Source organism: Dermochelys coriacea, chromosome 3 (assembly GCF_009764565.3).
Source record: "Dermochelys coriacea isolate rDerCor1 chromosome 3, rDerCor1.pri.v4, whole genome shotgun sequence".
In the NCBI taxonomy this organism is placed as follows: Eukaryota; Metazoa; Chordata; order Testudines; family Dermochelyidae; genus Dermochelys; species Dermochelys coriacea.
This window is the reverse complement of record NC_050070.1, coordinates 2696228-2716072: the sequence shown is the minus strand read 5'-3', so window position 1 is coordinate 2716072 and position 19845 is coordinate 2696228. Positions and strand designations below refer to the sequence as shown.

At 42.8% G+C, this 19845-nt stretch overlaps 1 protein-coding gene across 14 annotated transcripts in view; it reads left to right on the top strand.

Annotated features, from left to right (window-relative positions):
* ASXL2 (ASXL transcriptional regulator 2) overlaps positions 1-19845 on the top strand; it is a 236576-nt gene that overhangs the window by 32298 nt on the left and 184433 nt on the right. Inside the window, exon 2 of one of the 14 annotated variants that reach the window (XM_043509990.1) lies at positions 16650-16725. The exons of the other annotated variants lie outside the window; for them this stretch is intronic. Within the exon in view, the coding sequence (XP_043365925.1) occupies positions 16702-16725 (24 nt within the window). The 5' untranslated portion in view covers positions 16650-16701. The remainder of the gene's footprint in view (positions 1-16649; positions 16726-19845) is intronic. 14 annotated transcript variants of the gene reach the window in all.

The window sequence follows — 19845 nt, the reverse complement described above, 5'->3', positions numbered from 1 at the left end:
ACGTGGGGATTACAGTGGACGAGAAGCTGGATATGAGTCAACAGTGTGCCCTTGTTGCCAGGAAGGCTAACGGCATATTGGGGTGCATTAGTAGGAGCATTGCCAGCAGATTGAAGGAAGTGATTATTCCCTTCTGTTCGGCACTGGTAAAGCCATGTCTGGAGTATTGCATCCAGTTTTCTTTCCACCACCCCACTACAGAAAGGATGTGAACAAATTGGAGAGAGTCTAGTGGAGGGCAACGAAAATGATCAGGGGGCTGGGGCACATGACTTATGAGGAGGGGCTGAGGAAACTGGAGTTATTTCATCTGCAGAAGAGAAGAATGAGGGGGGATTTGATAGTAGCCATCAACTACCAGAAGGGGGCTCCAAAGAGGATGGAGCTAGGCTGTTCTCAGTGGTGGCAGATGACAGAACAAGGAAGAATGATCTCAAGTTGCAGTAGGGGAGGTCTAGGTTTGATATTAAGAAACACTATTAAACTAGGAGGGTGGTGAAGCACTGGAATGGGTTCCCTAGGGAGGTGGTGGAATCTCCATCCTGAGAGGGTTTTAAGGCCTGACTTGCCAAAGCCCTGTCTGGGATGATTTAGTTGGTGTTGGTCCTGCTTTGAGCAGGGGGTTGGACTAGATGACCTCCTGAGGTCTCTTCCAACCCTAATTTTCTATGATTCATGGACGTGGTACTGACAACACAATCAGTTCTGTGGGAGTTTCGTTTACCTTAAGACCTTGCTGTGTTCAAGACACCTCACTCAACATTGCTTGGCTGTGATATACTCTTGGAATCAGGATTTCCAGATCTCTGGATGTTTGCCTGGTACTGATAGTTTCACTTCACATTTCTTCCAGAGCTTCACTGTTGCAGATTGATTTGGAAGAGGAGGATTCTGATGACGATCTTGCCTCAGTATCCCAAATATCTGTGTAAGGCTCTCTTCTCCATTCCTACAGAGGTTCTTTTCCAAATGTTTGGGAGAAGATTGGTATTACTTGTGAGAGAGGACCATAGCCACCATCTCGCTGGTATGAACACCTATGGATGCCTCCACCCTCTGCCATATGTGCTACCTCTTTGGCTAGACTGGGACCCTTGAGTGACCTATCACCAGCAATTCCTTAGGGCTTCGAGCACCACCCGTCAGAGATGGGCAGCCTCCTCCTCTAGAAAACCATAATTCTGCCTACATGCAAGAGAGCAGATAAGAAATATTATGTTCCATCTAAGGACTCAATTTTTATTCTTCATCCCTCTCCTAACTCTTCGGTCAATGCAGTTAGCAAACATGGGAAGCAGCACCATACTAAATCCACGCCCTACAACAAGGATCACAAGCACCTTGACTTGTTTGGTAGAAAACTGGATTTTTCAGCTACTTACAATTCTGAATCACCAGTTAGCAGGCTTTAATGGTGAAATAGAATCATACATACTATACCAACTGAACTCGTGTATTGAGCATCTACTAGCAGAACATAGAGCGCAGTTCCAGGCAATTCTTGCAGGAGGCCCACTGCAGGCCTCCCTCGACTCTGCTGATACTGCTGCCTGTTCAGTTTTTGTACTGGTAGTTATAAGGAGGGCTTCCTGGCTTCAACTCTGACAGTTTCCAAAGGGGGTCCAAAATAGGGCTGAAGACCACATCTTTGATGGTACTAAACTGTTCGCAAACAACATGGATGAATCTCTGTACATGTTAAAGGACTCCAGGGCTACTTTGCATTTTCTTGGGGTCTATGCACTTGCTCACAGAGATGCATCAGACGTCTGCGCGCCCAATACTTGAGCTCTCATAGATGGTACGATCTTAACACAAGAGGCAGAGGTTCCAGAAAAGGAAACAACTCACTTCTCGATCTTTGACCTCCCAGACTTCTAACTCCAAGCACCAATTTTGACAGGGTTATTGAGGTCCTGAGGTACCATCCCTAGTCTTACTAGTTGCATTGATTCACTTGCATGCCTTCCTTCAGTGACCACCTTTACTACTTCTGGCAGACCTGGGAGTCAATCACTACGGACAGTTCAACTTCCGATCTTCCACCCTAAACCTCACCGAGGCAAAGAAGAGGTGCTGTTACGCACATTTGATGTCAGGAGAGCCCTGGCCACCTCTCTTGACAGTACTAAACCTTTCAGAAAGATTACCAAATTTTGTCTCCAATCTCAGACCGATCAAAAGGGTCTGCAGTCACTAAACAAAAACTTCCCAAGTGGCTATCCAATTGGTAACAACAATTAATGCAATCTTATAAATTCCAAGCACCCACTGACATACCAACTCATTCAAAGAGGTCTATTTCCACCTCTACAGCCTCCTCTCAAAATAGTCCACCTCTCAAAAATAGTCTCATCATTGAAATATATGTAGAACCGCGACTTGGACCTCTGTACAAAAGTTTGCCAAGCTCTATGCAATAACTCATGACTTTGCTTCCGATGCTGTGTTTCCTTGATATTAGACTCAGCTCTGAAGCCCCCTGCTCCTTAATGGGAACTGCTCAGTAATCACTTAGAGTGGACCACCTTGGGACACTACTCAAAGAAGAAAAAATGGTTACTTAACCTATGCAGTAACTGTGGTTCTTCAAGATGCATGTCCTTGTGGGTGCTCCCCTACCCACCTTCCTTCCCCTTTATAGATTCATAGATACTAAGGTCAGAAGGGACCACTCTGATCATCTAGTCCGACCTCCTGCACAGCGCAGGCCACAGAATGTCACCCACCACTCCTATGAAAAACCTCACCCATGTCTGAGCTATTGAAGTCCTCAAATCATGGTTCAAAACTTCAAGGAGCAGAGAAGCCTCCCTCCAGTCAACCATGCCCCATGCTACAGAGGAAGGCGAAAAACCTCCAGGGCCTCTCCAATCTGCCCTGGAGGAAAATTCCTTCCCGACCCCAAATATGGCAATCGGCTAAACCCTGAGCATATGGGCAAGATTCACCAGCCAGATACCCAGGAAAGAATTTTCTATAGTAACTCAGATCCCATCCATCTAATATCCCATATCAGGGGATTTGGCCTATTTACCCTGAATATTTAAAGATCAGTTACTTACCAAAATCCCATTATCCCATCATACCATCTCCTCCATAAACTTATCGAGTAGAATCTTAAAACCAGATAGATCTTTTGCCCCCACTGCTTCCCTTGGAAGGTTATTCCAAAACTTCACTCCTCTGATGGTTAAAAACCTTCGTCTGATTTCAAGTCTAAACTTCCTGGTGGCCAGTTTATACCCATTTGTTCTTGTGTCCACATTGGTGCTGAGCTTAAATAATTCCTCTCCCTCTCTTATATTTATCCCTCTGATATATTTATAGAGAGCAATCATATCTCCCCTCAACCTTCTTTTAGTTAGGCTAAACAAGCCCAGCTCCTTAAGTCTCCTTTCATAAGACAAGTTTTCCATTCCTCGGATCATCCTAGTAGCCCTTCTCTGTACCTGCTCCAGTTTGAATTCATCCTTTTTAAACATGGGAGACCAGAACTGCACACAGTATTCTAGGTGAGGTCTCACCAGTGCCTTGTATAATGGTACTAAAACCTCCTTATCCCTACTGGAAATGCCTCTCCTGATGCATCCCAAAACCGCATTAGCTTTTTTCACAGCCATATCACATTGGCAGCTCATAGTCATCCTATGATCAACCAGTACTCCAAGGTCCTTCTCCTCTTCCGTTACTTCTAATTGATGCATCCCCAGCTTATAACTAAAATTCTTGTTATTAATCCCTAAATGCATAACCTTACACTTCTCACTATTAAATTTCATCCTATTACTATTACTCCAGTTTACAAGGTCATCCAGATCCTCCTGTATAATATCCCAATCCTTCTCCGAATTGGCAATACCTCCCAGCTTTGTATCATCTGCAAACTTTATTAGCACACTCCCACTTTTTGTGCCAAGGTCAGTAACAAAAAGATTAAATAAGATTGGTCCCCAAACCGATCCCTGAGGAACTCCACTGGTAACCTCCCTCCAACCTGACAGTTCGCCTTTCAGTAGGACCCGTTGCAGTCTCCCCTTTAACCAATTCCTTATCCACCTTCTGATGTTCATATTGATCCCCATCTTCTCCAATTTAACTAATAATTCCCCATGTGGCACGGTATCAAATGCCTTACTGAAATCTAGGTAAATTAGATCCACTGCATTTCCTTTATCTAAAAAATCTGTTACTTTTTCAAAAAAGGAGATTAGGTTGGTTTGGCACGATCTACCTTTTGTAAAACCATGTTGTATTTTGTCCCATTTACCATTGACTTCAATGTCCTTAACTAATTTCTCCTTCAAAATTTTTTCCAGGACCTTGCATACTACAGATGTCAAACTAACTGGCCTGTAGTTACCTGGATCACTTTTTTTTCCTTTCTTAAAAATAGGAACTATATTAGCAATTCTCCAATCATTCGGTATTACTCCTGAGTTTACAGATTCATTAAAAATTCTTGCTAATGGGCTTGCAATTTCAGGTGCCAATTCCTTTAATATTCTTGGATGAAGATTATCTGGGCCCCCCGATTTAGTCCCATTAAGCTGTTTCAGTTTCGCTTCTACCTCTGATATGGTAATATCTACCTCTATATCCTCCTTCCCATTTGTCATGCTACCATTATCCCCAAGATCCTCTTTAGCCTTATTAAAGACTGAGGCAAAGTATTTGTTTAGATATTGGGCCATGCCTAGATTATCTTTAACCTCCGCTCCATCCTCAGTGTTAAGTGGCCCCACTTCTTCCTTCTTAGTTTTCTTCTTATTTATATGGCTATAGAACCTTTTACTATTGGTTTTAATTCCCTTTGCAAGGTCCAACTCTACTCGACTTTTAGCCTCTCTCACTTTATCCCTACATCTTCTGACCTCAATTAGGTAGGTTTCCTTGCTGATCCCTCCCATCTTCCACTCCCTGTATGCTTTCTGCTTCTTCATAATCACCTCTCTAAGATGCTTGCTCATCCAGCTTGGTCTACAACTCCTTCCTATGAATTTTTTCCCCTTTCTTGGGATACAGGCTTCAGATAGCTTCTGCAGTTTTGATTTAAAGTAATCCCAGGCCTCAACTGCCTTTAGATCCATAAGTTCTTCAGTCCAATCCACTTCCCTAACCAATTGCCTTAATTTTTGAAAGTCAGCCCTTTTGAAATCAAAAACCCTAGTTGCAGATTTATTTTTGTTAATCCTTCCATTTAGTTTGAACTGAATTAGCTCATGATCACTTGAGCCAAGATTGTCCCCTACAACCATTTCTTCTATGAGGTCCTCGCTACTCACCAAAATTAAATCTAAAATGGCATCCCCTCTAGTCGGTTCAGCAACTACTTGTTGAAGGAATCCATCAGCTATCGCATCTAGGAAAATCTGAGCCCTATTATTATTACTAGCACTGGTCCTCCAGTCTATATCTGGGAAGTTAAAGTCTCCCATGATCACGCAGTTTCCATTAGTATTTACTTTATTAAAGACATCAAAAAGGGCTCTATCCATAACCAAATTAGATCCCGAAGGTCTATAGCACACCCCAAGCACTATCATAGGAGAGGCTTTACTAGTTTTCTTCCCCAATGTAATTTTTGCCCAGACAGACTCTGTCTTATCCATTGCATCGCTTCTTATTCCTTTACATTCTAACTCATCGTTGATATACAATGCTACTCCACCCCCTTTACCTTTGTTTCTGTCTTTCCTAAACAGCACATACCCTTCAATACCTGTAGTCCAGTCATGACTACTATTCCACCATGTTTGTTATCCCTATAATATCTGGTTTCACTTCCTGCACCAGTAGCTCTAGTTCCTCCATTTTGTTACCTAGACTCCTCGCATTGGTGTATAAACATCTTAATTTTTGCTGTTTGGCCTCGCTCACATTTTGTACCCTATTAGGTACAGTCATTCTACAGCCATTATAACCTATTAGACTAGTATCCACACCGCCCTCGCTCCTTATATACATTCTCCTACCCATGGCTGTATCCTTTCTTACTTCATCTTCTTCCCTCTCAATGCTAAAATCTGGCGTGGAGATTTTCTGGACATCTCCCATCCATCTCCCCCCAATTCCTAGTTTAAAGCTCTCTTTATCAGTTGTGCCAGCCTTGATCCTAGAAGTCTATTTCCTTCCCTACTCAGATGAAGTCCATCCCGAGAGAACTGACCTCTGTCCGTGAATGCCTCCCAGTGGCCATACATCCCAAAGCCCTCCTTATAGCACCACTGCCTAAGCCATCTGTTGACAGTCATAATCTTGTCACACCTTTGTTGCCCTTCTCTAGGAACAGGAAGGATCCCGCTAAAGATCACCTGAGCCTCAATTTCCTTAAGCGTCTTCCCCAGCCTAGCATAGTCTCCCTTGATACTTTCCAGCGAGAATCTGGCTGTATCATTTGTTCCCACATGAAGGATAATTAGGGGATTCTTTCCCGCTCCCTTGAGGATCCTTTTCAACCTCAGGTCTACATCCCTTATCTTAGCACCCGGAAGACAGCACACCCTTCTATTCTCAGGATCAGCTCTAGTTACAGGCCTGTCTATTCTTCTCAATAAAGAGTCCCCGATCACATAGACCTGCCTTTTCCTGGTGACAGTGCTATTCTCCAGTGTCTCCCCTGTTCCCTCTGGCTGCAAGTTCTTTCCATTCCTATTTTCCCTTACAATTCTCTTCAACCCATCCTGTATCCTCCTGGGGCTCATATTTGGTGTAGTCTCCCTTGACTCTTCCCCTTTTTCTATAGGGCTAGCCTCTCTTCTCTTCTTCCTTACCCTTCCACCTTCAGCGACTACCTGCTGAGCCCCTTCTTCATTTTCCAACTCTGCAAACCTGTTCCTAAGCTCTCTTTCTCCTTCACTAGCCCGTCTTTTTCTCTGCCTGGTTCTTTGAGTCACATGTTTCCACTGACCACTTTCCTCATCCAGTCTCTCCTCAAAATTCCCCAGCCCTGCTTCCATCCGAGAGTCTGAGCTTTTCCCTTCAGATAACTCATATCTTTGCTCCATCATCTGCTCAAACCCCTTCCTAAACTCAACGAGACTTTCCACCTGCATCTCCAAACCTCGGATCTTTTCCTCCATCAGCTCTATCAGACGGCATTTCATGCAGACAAAACTCTTACCGGTTCCCCCCTCCAGGATCACGTACATACCACAGCTTCCACATCCAGTCATGCTCAATGTGTCTTTCACTGCAGGAGTCACTCCCACAGCTTCCTCTGTATCTGTCATCTCCTTCCCACCTAAATCCTGTTAATCTGGGAAATATAAGCCACACCAAAAAGACCACCCCCCCAGCAAAAGCAAACCCCAAACAAGCACAATACAAACTCCCACTCAAACTCCCCTGTTTAGAGCTCTGTTTGCTAGCTCCTGTGCCGCTGCAGCTCCCTTTGCTGTGGAGCTTCACGGTAGGGAAGGAACTGAGGGCAATTTGCCTGTGCTGCATGCTATATAACAGCACAGAGCACAAGACTGCATGGGCCGAAAGGATACAGCTGTGAAAAATCTCAGCTCAAAGGTTCAGGAGACGCAAGCGCACCCATAGGGACGCACATCTTGAAGAACCACAGTTTTAGTGCACAGGGTGAGTAATCATTTCTTTTCCTAGTGAAGGCAGGGACAAAGTTATTAACAAGGTAGATTGATTTAAACTGCTTTGATTCAAATCACTGATCTGATTTGAATTACTTTAATTCAGCAGGCAGGACACCTCAATTTAAAACAATGGATTTTAATCTTGTTTTGCATTACTAATTTTTAGGGGAATGGCGCTGCAGCCGAGGCTGGGGGCTGATATGGGGCTGGGAGCGGAGCTGTGCCGAGTCTGGGGATGTGGCCAGGCACATAGCTGGGGACACGGTTGGTGGTGGGATCGGAGCAGAACTGGGGGCGGGGCAGGGCAGGGAGGGACTGGCTGGCCTGGCCCTTCCACGCTCCCCTAGGAGGGGTATGCCCCATACTTTGGGGACCTCTGTTCTGAAATCATTACACAGCAGGAACTTCATGTTTTTGATAGTGAAGCTATGGAGAAGAAAACAAGTTATAATCCATCAGGTCACTCAGCTTTCTCTGCTCCCTGTCACTTCATTTGAGGTTGACTAAAACTTAAAAAAAATAAATATAAAAATAAAAAAAATTACATTGACACAAGTAGTATGCAGCTTCGTAGCTGTGTTGGTACCAGGATATTAGAGAGACAAGGTCGGGGAGGTAGTATCTTTTACTAGATGAAGTTCTGTGGTGAGAGTGGCAAGCTTTCGAGCTTATACAGAGCTCTTCTTCAGGTTGTAGAAGAGACGTATGTTCAGTTCATGGTGAGAGAGACTGGGAATCACAGCTTTCCAGTGCTATATGTGGTGGTGTGGGGGTGCTCTCCAGGATGGATTGAGATAGCAGACCATAAAACTGGATCTCAGACCTATGTAACTTTCTTTTGTGCTCCTTTTCCAGTCTGTTTTGGGGAGCGGAAAAATAAGAAACACTTAAACTTTATTAAAAAGAAACTTTGCAAGCTCCCTGCAAAATTCTTTGAAAAAGTAGAGCTTGTTTGAGTTTGGTATTTGGTCAGACTGACCCACAGCGTAGTTTGGCCTGTTGGTACTGGCATATGGTAATTTGTATGCTAAAGACTGTGTAACAGAGGCATGGGTACTGCATGATCTGTTGATCAAGGGTTTAGCTTCAGTTCAGCTCTCTGCCTGGCTCACGTGCTTGGGAGGAGGGTTAGAAAAGTGGGGAGAATGTTTTAAGGCCAAGCGCCACACCCAGGATCCCAGGACTGTGGTGAATGCAGTTTTATTTATTTTCTGATGTATTTTACTTGTTCCTAAACACTAACTCTAAGTGAAAAGTCTTGCTGACTGCAGCTAAAGTATTCTCCTGTCATTTACCAGTTCAGACACTACAAGGTAGTTAAAGCGAAAACTGCAGATTGTATACTTCTTACAAACATGTACAAATACTTAACAGAAGCATTTAATGAATTTTTTTCAATTTCCTGGGATTTTATTTACATTTAAACATCTTGTTACAGTATTTACACCCTGATCTCTTCAGTCTTGTGCAGTGTAGGACAAGCAGGAAGTGCAACAAACTATAATCCAATGAGATGGAGTCTATTTTCACTTCATAGATTTCAAAGCCAGAAAGGACCCATTGTGATCATTTAGTCTTGAGGCCATAGACCTTCCCCAACAGAATTCCTAGAGCAGATGATTTAGAAAAATACCCAATTTTGTTATCCAATTTCGATTTTAAAATTGTCAGCGATGGAAAATCCACCACACCCCCCGGTAAATTGTTGCAATTGTGAGATCTCACTCTTTAAAATAAATAAATAAATTAAAACCTTATTTCCAGTTTGAATTCGTCTAGATTAACTTCTAGCCATTTCTCTGCTAGATTGAAAAGTCAGTTATCCAATACTTATTCCCCATGTAGGTACTCTATAGAAATCGACACCTCTTGCTCTTCTCTTGTTAAGCTAAATAGACAGACTCAGAGTTCAATCACTAGAAGGCATATTTTCTAGTCCCTTAATCATTCTCCTGGCTCTTCTCTGAGTGCTCTCTAATTTATCAACATCCTTACTGAACCCTGGGTCACCAGAACGGGACACAGGATTCCTGCAGCAGTCACACCAGTGTCAAATTGTTACTCCTACTTGTGATTCCGCTGTATATTCAGCCCAGGACCATGTTAAGTTTTTGACCACAGTGGGAGCTCATGTTCAGCTGATTAGTCACCATGACCTCCAAAGCTTTCTCAGTCACTGTTTCCTGAGGTAGACCTCCATCCTGTAACTATGACCTACATTCTTTGTTCCTAGCTACATACATTTGCATTTAGTGGTATTAAAATGCATATTGTTTGCTGGCGCCCAGTTTACCAAGCGATCCAAATTGCTTTGACATTGACCTGTTCTATTCACTATTTACTACTTTCCCAATTTTTGTGTCCTCTGAAAACTTTCAGTGATTTTCTTTTCTTCCAAGTCATTAATAAAAAGGTTAACTAATGTCAGACCAAGGATCAATCCCTGTGGGACCTCATTAGAAATATCCCCTATTCAGTGATAATTATCCATTTACAATTACTTTTTGAGACCTATCAGTTAGCTAACTTTTAATCCATTACTGTGTACCAAGTTAATTTTATATTATAGTTTTTTTTATCAAATGTCATGCTGTACTAAGTCAAAGGTCCTACAGAAGTCTATTACATCAGTACAATTACCTTTATCAACCAAACTTGTAATCTCATCGAAAAAAAGATATTTTATAGCTATATAAATAAGAAAACTAAGAAGTGGGGCCGCTAAACACTGAGGATGGAGTGGAGGTTAAAGATAATCTAGGCATGGCCCAATATCTAAACCAATACTTTGCCTCAGTCTTTAATAAGACTAAAGAGGATTTTAGGGATAATGATAGCATGACAAATGGGAATGAGGATGTGGAGGTAGATATTACCATATCTGAGGTAGAAGTGACACTCGAACAGCTTAATGGGACTAAATCGGGGGGGCCCAGATAATCTTCATCCAAGAATATTAAAGGAATTGGCACCTGAAATTGCAAGCCCATTAGCAAGAATTTTTAATGAATCTGTAAACTCAGGAGTAGTACCGAATGATTGGAGAATTGCTAATATAGTTCCTATTTTTAAGAAAGGAAAAAAAAGTGATCCAGGTAACTACAGGCCAGTTAATTTGACATCTGTAGTATGCAAGGTCCTGGAAAACATTTTGAAGGAGAGATTAGTTAAGGACATTGAAGTCAATGGTAAATGGGACAAAATACAACATGGTTTTACAAAAGGTAGATCATGCCAAACCAACCTAATCTCCTTCTTTGAGAAAGTAACAGATTTTTTAGATAAAGGAAATGCAGTGGATCTAATTTACCTAGATTTCAGTGAGGCGTTTGATACCGTGCCACATGGGGAATTATTAGTTAAATTGGAAAAGATGGGGATCAATATGAACATCAAAAGGTGGATAAGGAATTGGTTAAAGGGCAGACTGCAACGGTTCCTACTGAAAGGCGAACTGTCAGGCTGGAGGGAGGTTACCAGTGGAGTTCCTCAGGGATCAGTTTTGGGACCAATCTTAATCTTTTTATTACTGACCTTGGCACAAAAAGTGGGAGTGTGCTAATAAAGTTTGCAGATGATACAAAGCTGGGAGGTATTGCCAATTCGGAGAAGGATCGGGATATTATACAGGAGGATCTGGATGACCTTGTAAACTGGAGTAATAGTAAAAGGATGAAATTTAATAGTGAGAAGTGTAAGGTTATGCATTTAGGGATTAATAAGAATTTTAGTTATAAGCTGGGGACGCATCAATTAGAGTAACGGAAGGGGAGAAGGACCTTGGAGCATATTGGCTGATCATAGGATGACTGAGCCGCCAATGTGATATGGCTGTGAAAAAAGCTAATGCGGTTTTGGGATGCATCAGACGAGGTATTTCCAGTAGGGATAAGGAGGTTTTTAGTACCATTATGCAAGGCACTGGTGAGACCTCACCTAGAATACTGTGTGCAGTTCTGGTCTCCCATGTTTAAAAAGGATGAATTCAAACTGGAGCAGGTACAGAGAAGGGCTACTAGGATGATCCGAGGAATGGAAAACTTGTCTTATGAAAGGAGACTTAAGGAGCTTGGCTTGTTTAGCCTAACTAAAAGAAGGTTGAGGGGAGATATGATTGCTCTCTATAAATATATCAGAGGGATAAATACAGGAGAGGGAGAGGAATTATTTAAGCTTAGCACCAATGTGGACACAAGAACAAATGGGTATAAACTGGCCACCAGGAAGTTTAGACTTGAAATTAGACGAAGGTTTCTAACCATCAGAGGAGTGAAGTTTTGGAATAGCCTTCCAAGGGAAGCAGTGGGGGCAAAAGATCTATCTGGCTTTAAGATTAAACTTGATAAGTTTATGGAGGAGATGATATGATGGGATAACATGATTTTGGTAATTAATTGATCTTTAAATATTCAGGGTAAATAGGCCTAATCCCCAGAGATGGGATATTAGATGGATGGGATCTGAGTTACCCAGGAAAGAATTTTCTGTAGTATCTGGCTGGTGAATCTTGCCCAGGGTTTAGCTAATCGCCCTGTTTGGGATCAGGAAGGAATTTTTCTCCAGGGCAGATTGGAAGAGGCCCTGGAGGTTTTTCACCTTCCTCTGTAGCATGGGGCACTGGTCACTTGAGGGAGGATTCTCTGCTCCTTGAAATCTTTAAACCACGATTTGAGGACTTCAATAGCTCAGACATAGGTGAGGTTTTTCATAGGAGTGGGTGGGTGAGATTCTGTGGCCTGCGCTGTGCAGGAGGTTGGACTAGATGATCAGAATGGTCCCTTCTGACCTTTAGTATCTATGAATCTATAAGACGTGCTATGCGGACGGAAGAATGCTCTCCGGTTGGTATAATTACTCCACCTCGTCGAGAAGCAGAAGCTATATCGGTAGGACAGTGTCTTCACATCCTTTTTCACATGTCTGAGCAACATAAGTTGTATCAACTTAGGCTGTAGTGTAGACTTGCCCAAAATGTATGTATGTTCACTTACAATTTAAAATCTATAATCTGTTCATACACAAATAAAATGAACTAAGATCATATCCCATGATCTTGTAGGGTTCAAACTAGGGCTGTCAAGTGATTAAAAAATTAATTGCTATTAATTGTGTGATTGTGCTGGTAAACAATAACAGAATACCATTTATTTAAATACTTTTGGATGTTTTCTACATTTTCAAATATTGATTTTAATTACAACACTGAATACAAAGGGTACAATGCTCACTTTATATTTTTTATTACAAATATTTGCACAGTAAGAAACAAAACAAGAAGTATTTTTCAATTCACCTAATACAAGTACTGTAGTGCAATCTGCTTTATCACAAAAGTTGAACTTAAAAATTTAGAATTATGTAGCAAAAAAACTGCATTCAAAAATAAAACAATATAAAACTTTAGAGCCTACAAGTCCACTCAGTCCTACTTCTTCAGCCAATTGCTCAGAAAAACAAGATTTACACTTGCAGAAGATAATGCTTACTGCTTCTTGTTTACAGTTTCACCTGAAAGCGAGCACAGGCATTTGCATAGAATCATAGAATATCAGGGTTGGAAGGGACCTCAGGAGGTCATCTAGTCCACAACCCCCTGCTTAAAGTAGGACCAGTCCCTAACTAAATCATCCCAGCCAGGGCTTTGTCAAGCCTGACTTTAAAAACCTCTAAGGAAGGAGATTCCACCACCTCCCTAGGTAATGCATTCTAGTGCTTCACCATCCTCCCAGTGAAAAAGATTTTCCTAATATCCATCGTAAACCTCGACCATTACTACTTGTTCTGTCATCTGCTACCACTGAGAACAGTCTAGATCCATCCTCTTTGGAACCCCTTTCAGGTCGTTGAAAGCACTTATCAAATCCCCTCCCTCATTCTTCTCTTCACCAGACTAAATAATCTCAGTCCCCTCAGCCTCTCCTCATAGGTCTTTTGCTCCAGCCCCCTTATCATTTTTGTTGCCCTCTGCTGGAGTCTTTCCAATTTTTCCACATCCTCCTTGTAGAGCCCAAAACTGGACACAGCTCATCAGATGAGGCCTCTCCAATGCCGAATAGAGGGGAATGATCACGACCCTCAATCTGCTAGCATGGCACTATTGTAGTTGACGTCGCAAGATGTTTACATGCCAGATGCACTAAAGAATCATATGTCCCTTCATGCTTCAACCACCATTCTAGAGGATAGATTTCTGATGCCTGCATCCAGTGGTCTGTATTCTTGATCTTTAGGATGCCTTTTTGGACTAAAACTATCTGTGGCAAGTGCTTAACACACTTCTGATGTTGTGGAGGCTAGGGAAGCGGGAAAGGGTCAGTGCACTTCTTCCTGTGTGTGTGTGTGGGGGGGGAGCATTTTTCTGAAACAGAAATACAGATGCTTTGAAGCAGTGTTTTTCAGTTTGATTGTTTCAGCTTCTCCCAATGACAGAGAACTTGAGAGCTAATTTCCTATCTCAACTTAGTACCTGTTTCCTTATACTTAACACTGATCTGCCACAGTTTTTCAGCGGGTGGCTCTTAGTTTAAAAAAGAAAATGTGGGCCTTATTGGCAGTGCTGCTTTAACGTGGCTTGCTGCCTTTTTTGGAAGCCCCTTTTTGATGTGAGGGAAGCTACAGCATCCTCATTGATCAGCTACATTTTTGAACTAAAATGGGGTGTGATCCTCTAGAAGTGCTTTTATCTCCTTCAACTAGAACAGCCAGCCAGAAGAAGCATGCTTTGAGATGGTGTACATTTTATAAGTTAAAACAGTGGAGAAAACGGCAACACGTGCAGACGTATTTCATGGCTCTCGGTCTCTAATTACATCAGTGCTGCCCCTTCCTTCTTGATCTCACTTCTGATTAAAACCTTGAATAGCACTTGGCTAATTGGATGAGTAGAAAAGATACCTGAAAGTGGGTCAAGTCCTCTAAGAGCTGTTTTCCCTCCTCACCTCCCCCTCCTCTCTCTGATTATTGCCAGGACAAAATTACAGTATTTAATATGCCAACTCTAATGGTCTTGTCAAGGGAATGAATGAAGAGGAATTTCACAGGAGACGCATGGTGTTAACATCACGGCCTTTTTCTCATTCTTTCCCTGTTTGTGGTGCAGAGACAGTTTACTGTTCCCTCTCTCCTCAAAGGGACATAATGAGCACCTGGAAATGACACCCAGCCCCATTACCTAGCCTTTTCGTTGTTGAAGATGGAATTTTGGCTGCAGAGAGGAAGGACTAGAATTCAGTGGCCTGTCTCACTGGAGGACTAAATCCCCTGTTTGATTTCTAGAAGAAACTGTACTGAGACAAAATGTTAAAATATAGGGCTACTAATGCAGAAGGTGGTGAAACAAACATAGAAGTACATGACTTCTTTTATGTTTTCTTCAGTACTCTGTGAGGCTCAACATTTGTCACAGCTGTCATGGATTCCATGACTCTCTTGGTTTGTTTACATGGAGGCTAATAAATAGCAAGTTTCAGTGTAGCAGCCGTGTTAGTCTGTATTCACAAAAAGAAAAGGAGTACTTGTGGCACCTTAGAGACTAACAAATTTATTTGAGCGTAAGCTTTTGTGAGCTACAGCTCACTTCATCGGATGCATTTGGTGGAAAATACAGTGGGGAGATTTATATACACTGTATATATTTAATGCTCACTGAAAATTCACTAACAGGTCAAAGTTCGTTCTTCCTCCTGATATTGGTAAAGAAAATAAGTCTTAAGAAATACATAGAGAGCAGGTAAACTGGGTTACTGTAAACAAAATCTTTGATCCAACTCTTGCCAAGACTCCTCAGTATTGATTCTAACAAGCCTCTATGCTTGAACACTGCATTGCTGTGTGATCCCCAGTGATATTAGAGGAGTAGCCATGGTGTAACAGAAAGTGGCCAAAAGAATACTCTGATTATATATGCAATAAGAGAGTACTCTTATAATATATGTATGACTTTAGTGGGAGTTTTGTCTGGCTAACGAATGCAGGATTTGGTTCCAATAACCATCCCTCGGTTATCTTAGAGGAGTAAAGGTGATACACCTCCTGGGATCAACAGTTATTTACCAGAGCATTCAAATCTACTGCCTTATATAATCCTGTTTACATTTGCACTTGCAGGATCCCTGAGTAGGTAGGCACTCTACATGGACGTTACAGTTCTGTGTACTCAAGCATGGTCATTTATAACTACACAGTCATAACTGTTGTCACTCCTTTCTTCACTCCTTCCAAGAAATAAACTCACCAGAGAAAATCTTTTTCCATAATGGTATGTCACCTAGCAGTAGACATGTCATCCTGGACCTGTCAGTCATCCTGGACCTGCTCCTACCACAGTGTACAAAATATGCGAGGATCTACTTCATACTCTATCCAGCTTTCTCGTCCTGAAATCATGGAAAAATCATAACTGCTTTCCTGTGGTGTGCCCCTCTTAACGGGGCACACGTTAGATGGTAGCATTCAGATATCTGGCATTCAGATCCTACTTTCCCTTTTTTGTTGGGAGACTGCTGTATTACACTCGCTCTCCAGACTGAAATGAGTAGGCTAAAGTGCAGAGGGTTCTCCAGTTAATTTAAATGGGTTAGTTCATTCGTTGTCTAACGCCAGAATGTAATGTCCGGGAATGGTGCAAGCCTAATGATCTCTGGTTCAGATTGGAGAGCAGTTTTATTCTGCAGATCTTTAATTTTATCATTAGGGTTATAGAGGAGTCTGATATCCAGAAGGAGCTCACTATCTAAGCTTGTTGTAGACTGCTGGAGAAAACAAACACTAGCATCTGTCTAATATTTCCACCAATAAATTCCAATAAATTAGTTGCCAGACTAAGTCTGTATTGGTGTTTAACTTGAGAAGTCTAGCTTCCCTTTAACTTCTGACAAACTTTTTTTTAGAAAGATGGCAAGAATGCAGTAAATAGGATTGCCTTGTTAGGAATGGACTGGGGAACGATGAGAGAAGCGTATTCTGTGAAAAATGGATGTGCACACTCAAAGATTGTGTAAGAAATTAATATTGGCAATATAACTCTCTAAACATTGCATCAATATCTCCCAGGAAATACAAACATGATAGAAAGGGTCGCAAGGACTCTGGAGGAATTATAGCCATGCAGAAGAATGATGAAAAGAAGGTTAGTAAAAATAATTCTTCAAATGTTGAAGTAGCATGAGCAGCTAGCCAAGGCTGTAAAGATATTAAAGGGCAGTGATGAAAACTTATTGACAGATGAGATTGAGATGGCTCAATGCTGGAATTGCTTTTTCTTTCTTGGTATTCATGAAGGTAGCTGAGGGTCAGATCCCTAGGATACATTGTCCTACTGATGATAACTTCAAGGTTGCATGATTTTAAAAGAGCAGGTTATTGGGAAATGAAGGTGGTTGTTGCATCAGGCCTAGATGAATGATATTCCAGACTCTTTGGAAGGGAGTGTGTAGGGAGTAATCAAGCAAAATTACACTACCTATGCCAGACTTCTTTTACGACTTGAGAATGAGGTATTGGTACCAAACACTGGATTAGGGAGATAGCAAAGTTTCCATGTGGATTGAAGTGATCTAGATAACTATAGAATTGTTCTAATGTTCTGTGTGAGCTGTAGGAAATGCTGATTTGGGAATATTGAAATGTATCACTTAGTGAAGGAGGTTTCTTGAGAGAACATTCTGGTAGGATTTTTTTTTTTGTTCGTTGGAAAGCTTATTGCAAATAAAACAGTGGGCATATGGTAAGTCAGTCTTAGAAAACCATTCACTAACTTCATACACAAAAGAGAGATCCACAAAATGTGGAAGAATAGCAGTGGAGAAACGCAACTACTGTCTTGGAGATAGCCAGTGGGTGGCAGAAAAGTATCTGGTAGACTACCCAAAGTGTACGCTAGTGTTAGCCATACTTCTGGGTACTTCATACGTATTTAGCTCAAAATATTTGTACTGAAATATTTTGGTCTAATTAAAGTTTTGGGGCTTACTATAGAGTGTCTTGGTGACATTTAATGGCCTGTATTACACAGATGATGTGATGGTCCCTTCTGGCCTTAAGCTCCGAGTTGTAGCAGAATGCAGAGCTTTAAAAAAAGGAAGTTATGATGGTAAATCAAAATGGTCTGATGGAGAGGGGTAGAAGTGTCCAGTTATAATGACCCAATAAACTAAGAATATTTGTTGTTTTGGGGACTGTATAGTACTCTTGCTGTTAGAATGACATTAACAAGTAGAAATTGGAGTTGGTAAGCTAGTATAACTTGACTGCATTTTTCAGCCATGGCGAGTAAATTGAGCATTCTAGAGGTGCCCATTACTGATTCTGCTGTTTTTTATTATGATACAAGCAACAGTTTAATTGCCTTTTCTATAAATTGGGTTCAGTAGGTGCATGCTGCTGAAGGGCCCCAAGGGGAGGAGATTATTATTAGAGTAATCTTCTGTCACCTGCCAACTTGTTGCTTTGCCTAAGATGGAGACAGAGAAGATTTTGAAATGGATGCTGGAAAGTCAGCAGAAGCAGGCTGAGCTGATGCAGAAGATCGCTAATCAACCCCAGCTCCAGATGACGCAGCAGCAGCTGCTTCCAGAGTTGGCTATCTAGCACCAGACCCAACAAGAACACCTGATCCAGCAAATGGCTGTGTTGATGCGCCCGACTGGTGCGCCGAACCCCAGTCCAGTTGGACAGGACCTGGGGGCTCTGCCAACGGGTCTGCCAATACGACTGTCAAAAATGAGGCCTAGTGATGAATCCAAGGCATTTTTGGTGACTTTCAAATGGGTAGCCACTGCTGCCAGATGGGCACTAGAAAACTGGGTTACCCTGTTAGCGCCCTACCTGATGGGGCCAGCCCAGGCGGCCTACTGGGGGTTAGATCTGCAAGATGCCCTAGTATATGAGAGAGTGAAGGTCGCCATCCAGGACCAGACAGGAATCAACCCCAACATGTACCGATGGTGCTTCCACCAAGAAAGGTACCGGCAGGGGGCTAGACCCCAGGTGGTAGCCCAATGTCTGAGGGATAACGTCTGTCATTGGTTGGAGCCAGAGAAAAGGTCAGGGGCTCAAGTAGCAGAGAAGGTTGTCCTTGAGCAATTTATCCAGATCCTCCTGGGTGGAGGGAAGGAGTGGGTACAGTGGCACTGACAATGCTGGCAGAGGCTGTAGAATTAATGGAGGACTACTTGATGGCTGATGGGCCAGAGACATGACTGGAAGCCCAGGAGTCCGAGAAGGAAGGATGGACCAGCTTTGGGGAGCTTTCACAAAATAGACCCAGCGGAATCACGACTCCTCCCCCAACCTGTGAAGGCCGGCGCCCGATCAGTTGGACCAACAGGGAAGGAGACCCTCAAGAGGGATGGAGTCCATTGAAGGCAGACCCTGGGACTGGGGGAACCTGTGACCATTGCTGGGAGCATGGCCAAGAGGACCATTTTTGGCAAGACTGCCCCTACGTGGATCGTAGTTATGGGCAGGTCTGTGTAGCCGGCCCTTGGGCCAGGAGAAAGGGTCCGGAAAAAATTATAATAATAGTTCGGGTGGAAGGAGTTCCCACAACAGCCTTAGTAGACTTGGTCTGTAGTCGGACAACTTATTCAGGAGGGACTTGTTCCTGATCTTTAACTCTCTGGGGCAAATATACACCTTCAGTGTATCAGTGGGGGTATACAGCCTTACCCTGCTGCATGAATAAGACTTGATCTATGGTTTGAAGAAACCCTCTAAGTTGGCATGGCTCCTAGGTTAGCCTACCCTGTGGTGGTGGGATGAGACTGGCCAGAATTTTGGGAAATCTTCTGAGGTAACGGCTGTCAACCTCCGGCAGGAAGAGCCACAGGATTAACAAGGGGGGAACTCCTCTTCAGCCACTTCAGGGAGCCTGACCTGGAGAAGGACCATCCCAACCCCCTGAGTCGCCTGCAAAGTCCCCTCCGGGTACAGAGCAGCCTACTGAAGATGCCCCAGGGGAATTGGAGTGTGACAAGGACTTTGTACAGGAGCAGAGGGTAGATCCATCTTTAAGTCGAGCGTGGGAGCAGGCAGCGATCCCAGGCCAAAAGGGAGATAATATGCCAAACCAACTACAAGGACCATAGTTTGAGATTTGAGGGGACTGTCTCTACCGAGTGGTGCAGGAACCCCGAACCCAGGAAGTCATCAGACAGCTCTTGGTGCCCTGGAGACTGCGCCAGAGCCTTCTGCAGCTGGCTCATGCAAAACCTTGGGCGGGTCACCTGGGTAGAGGGAAGACCCTTCA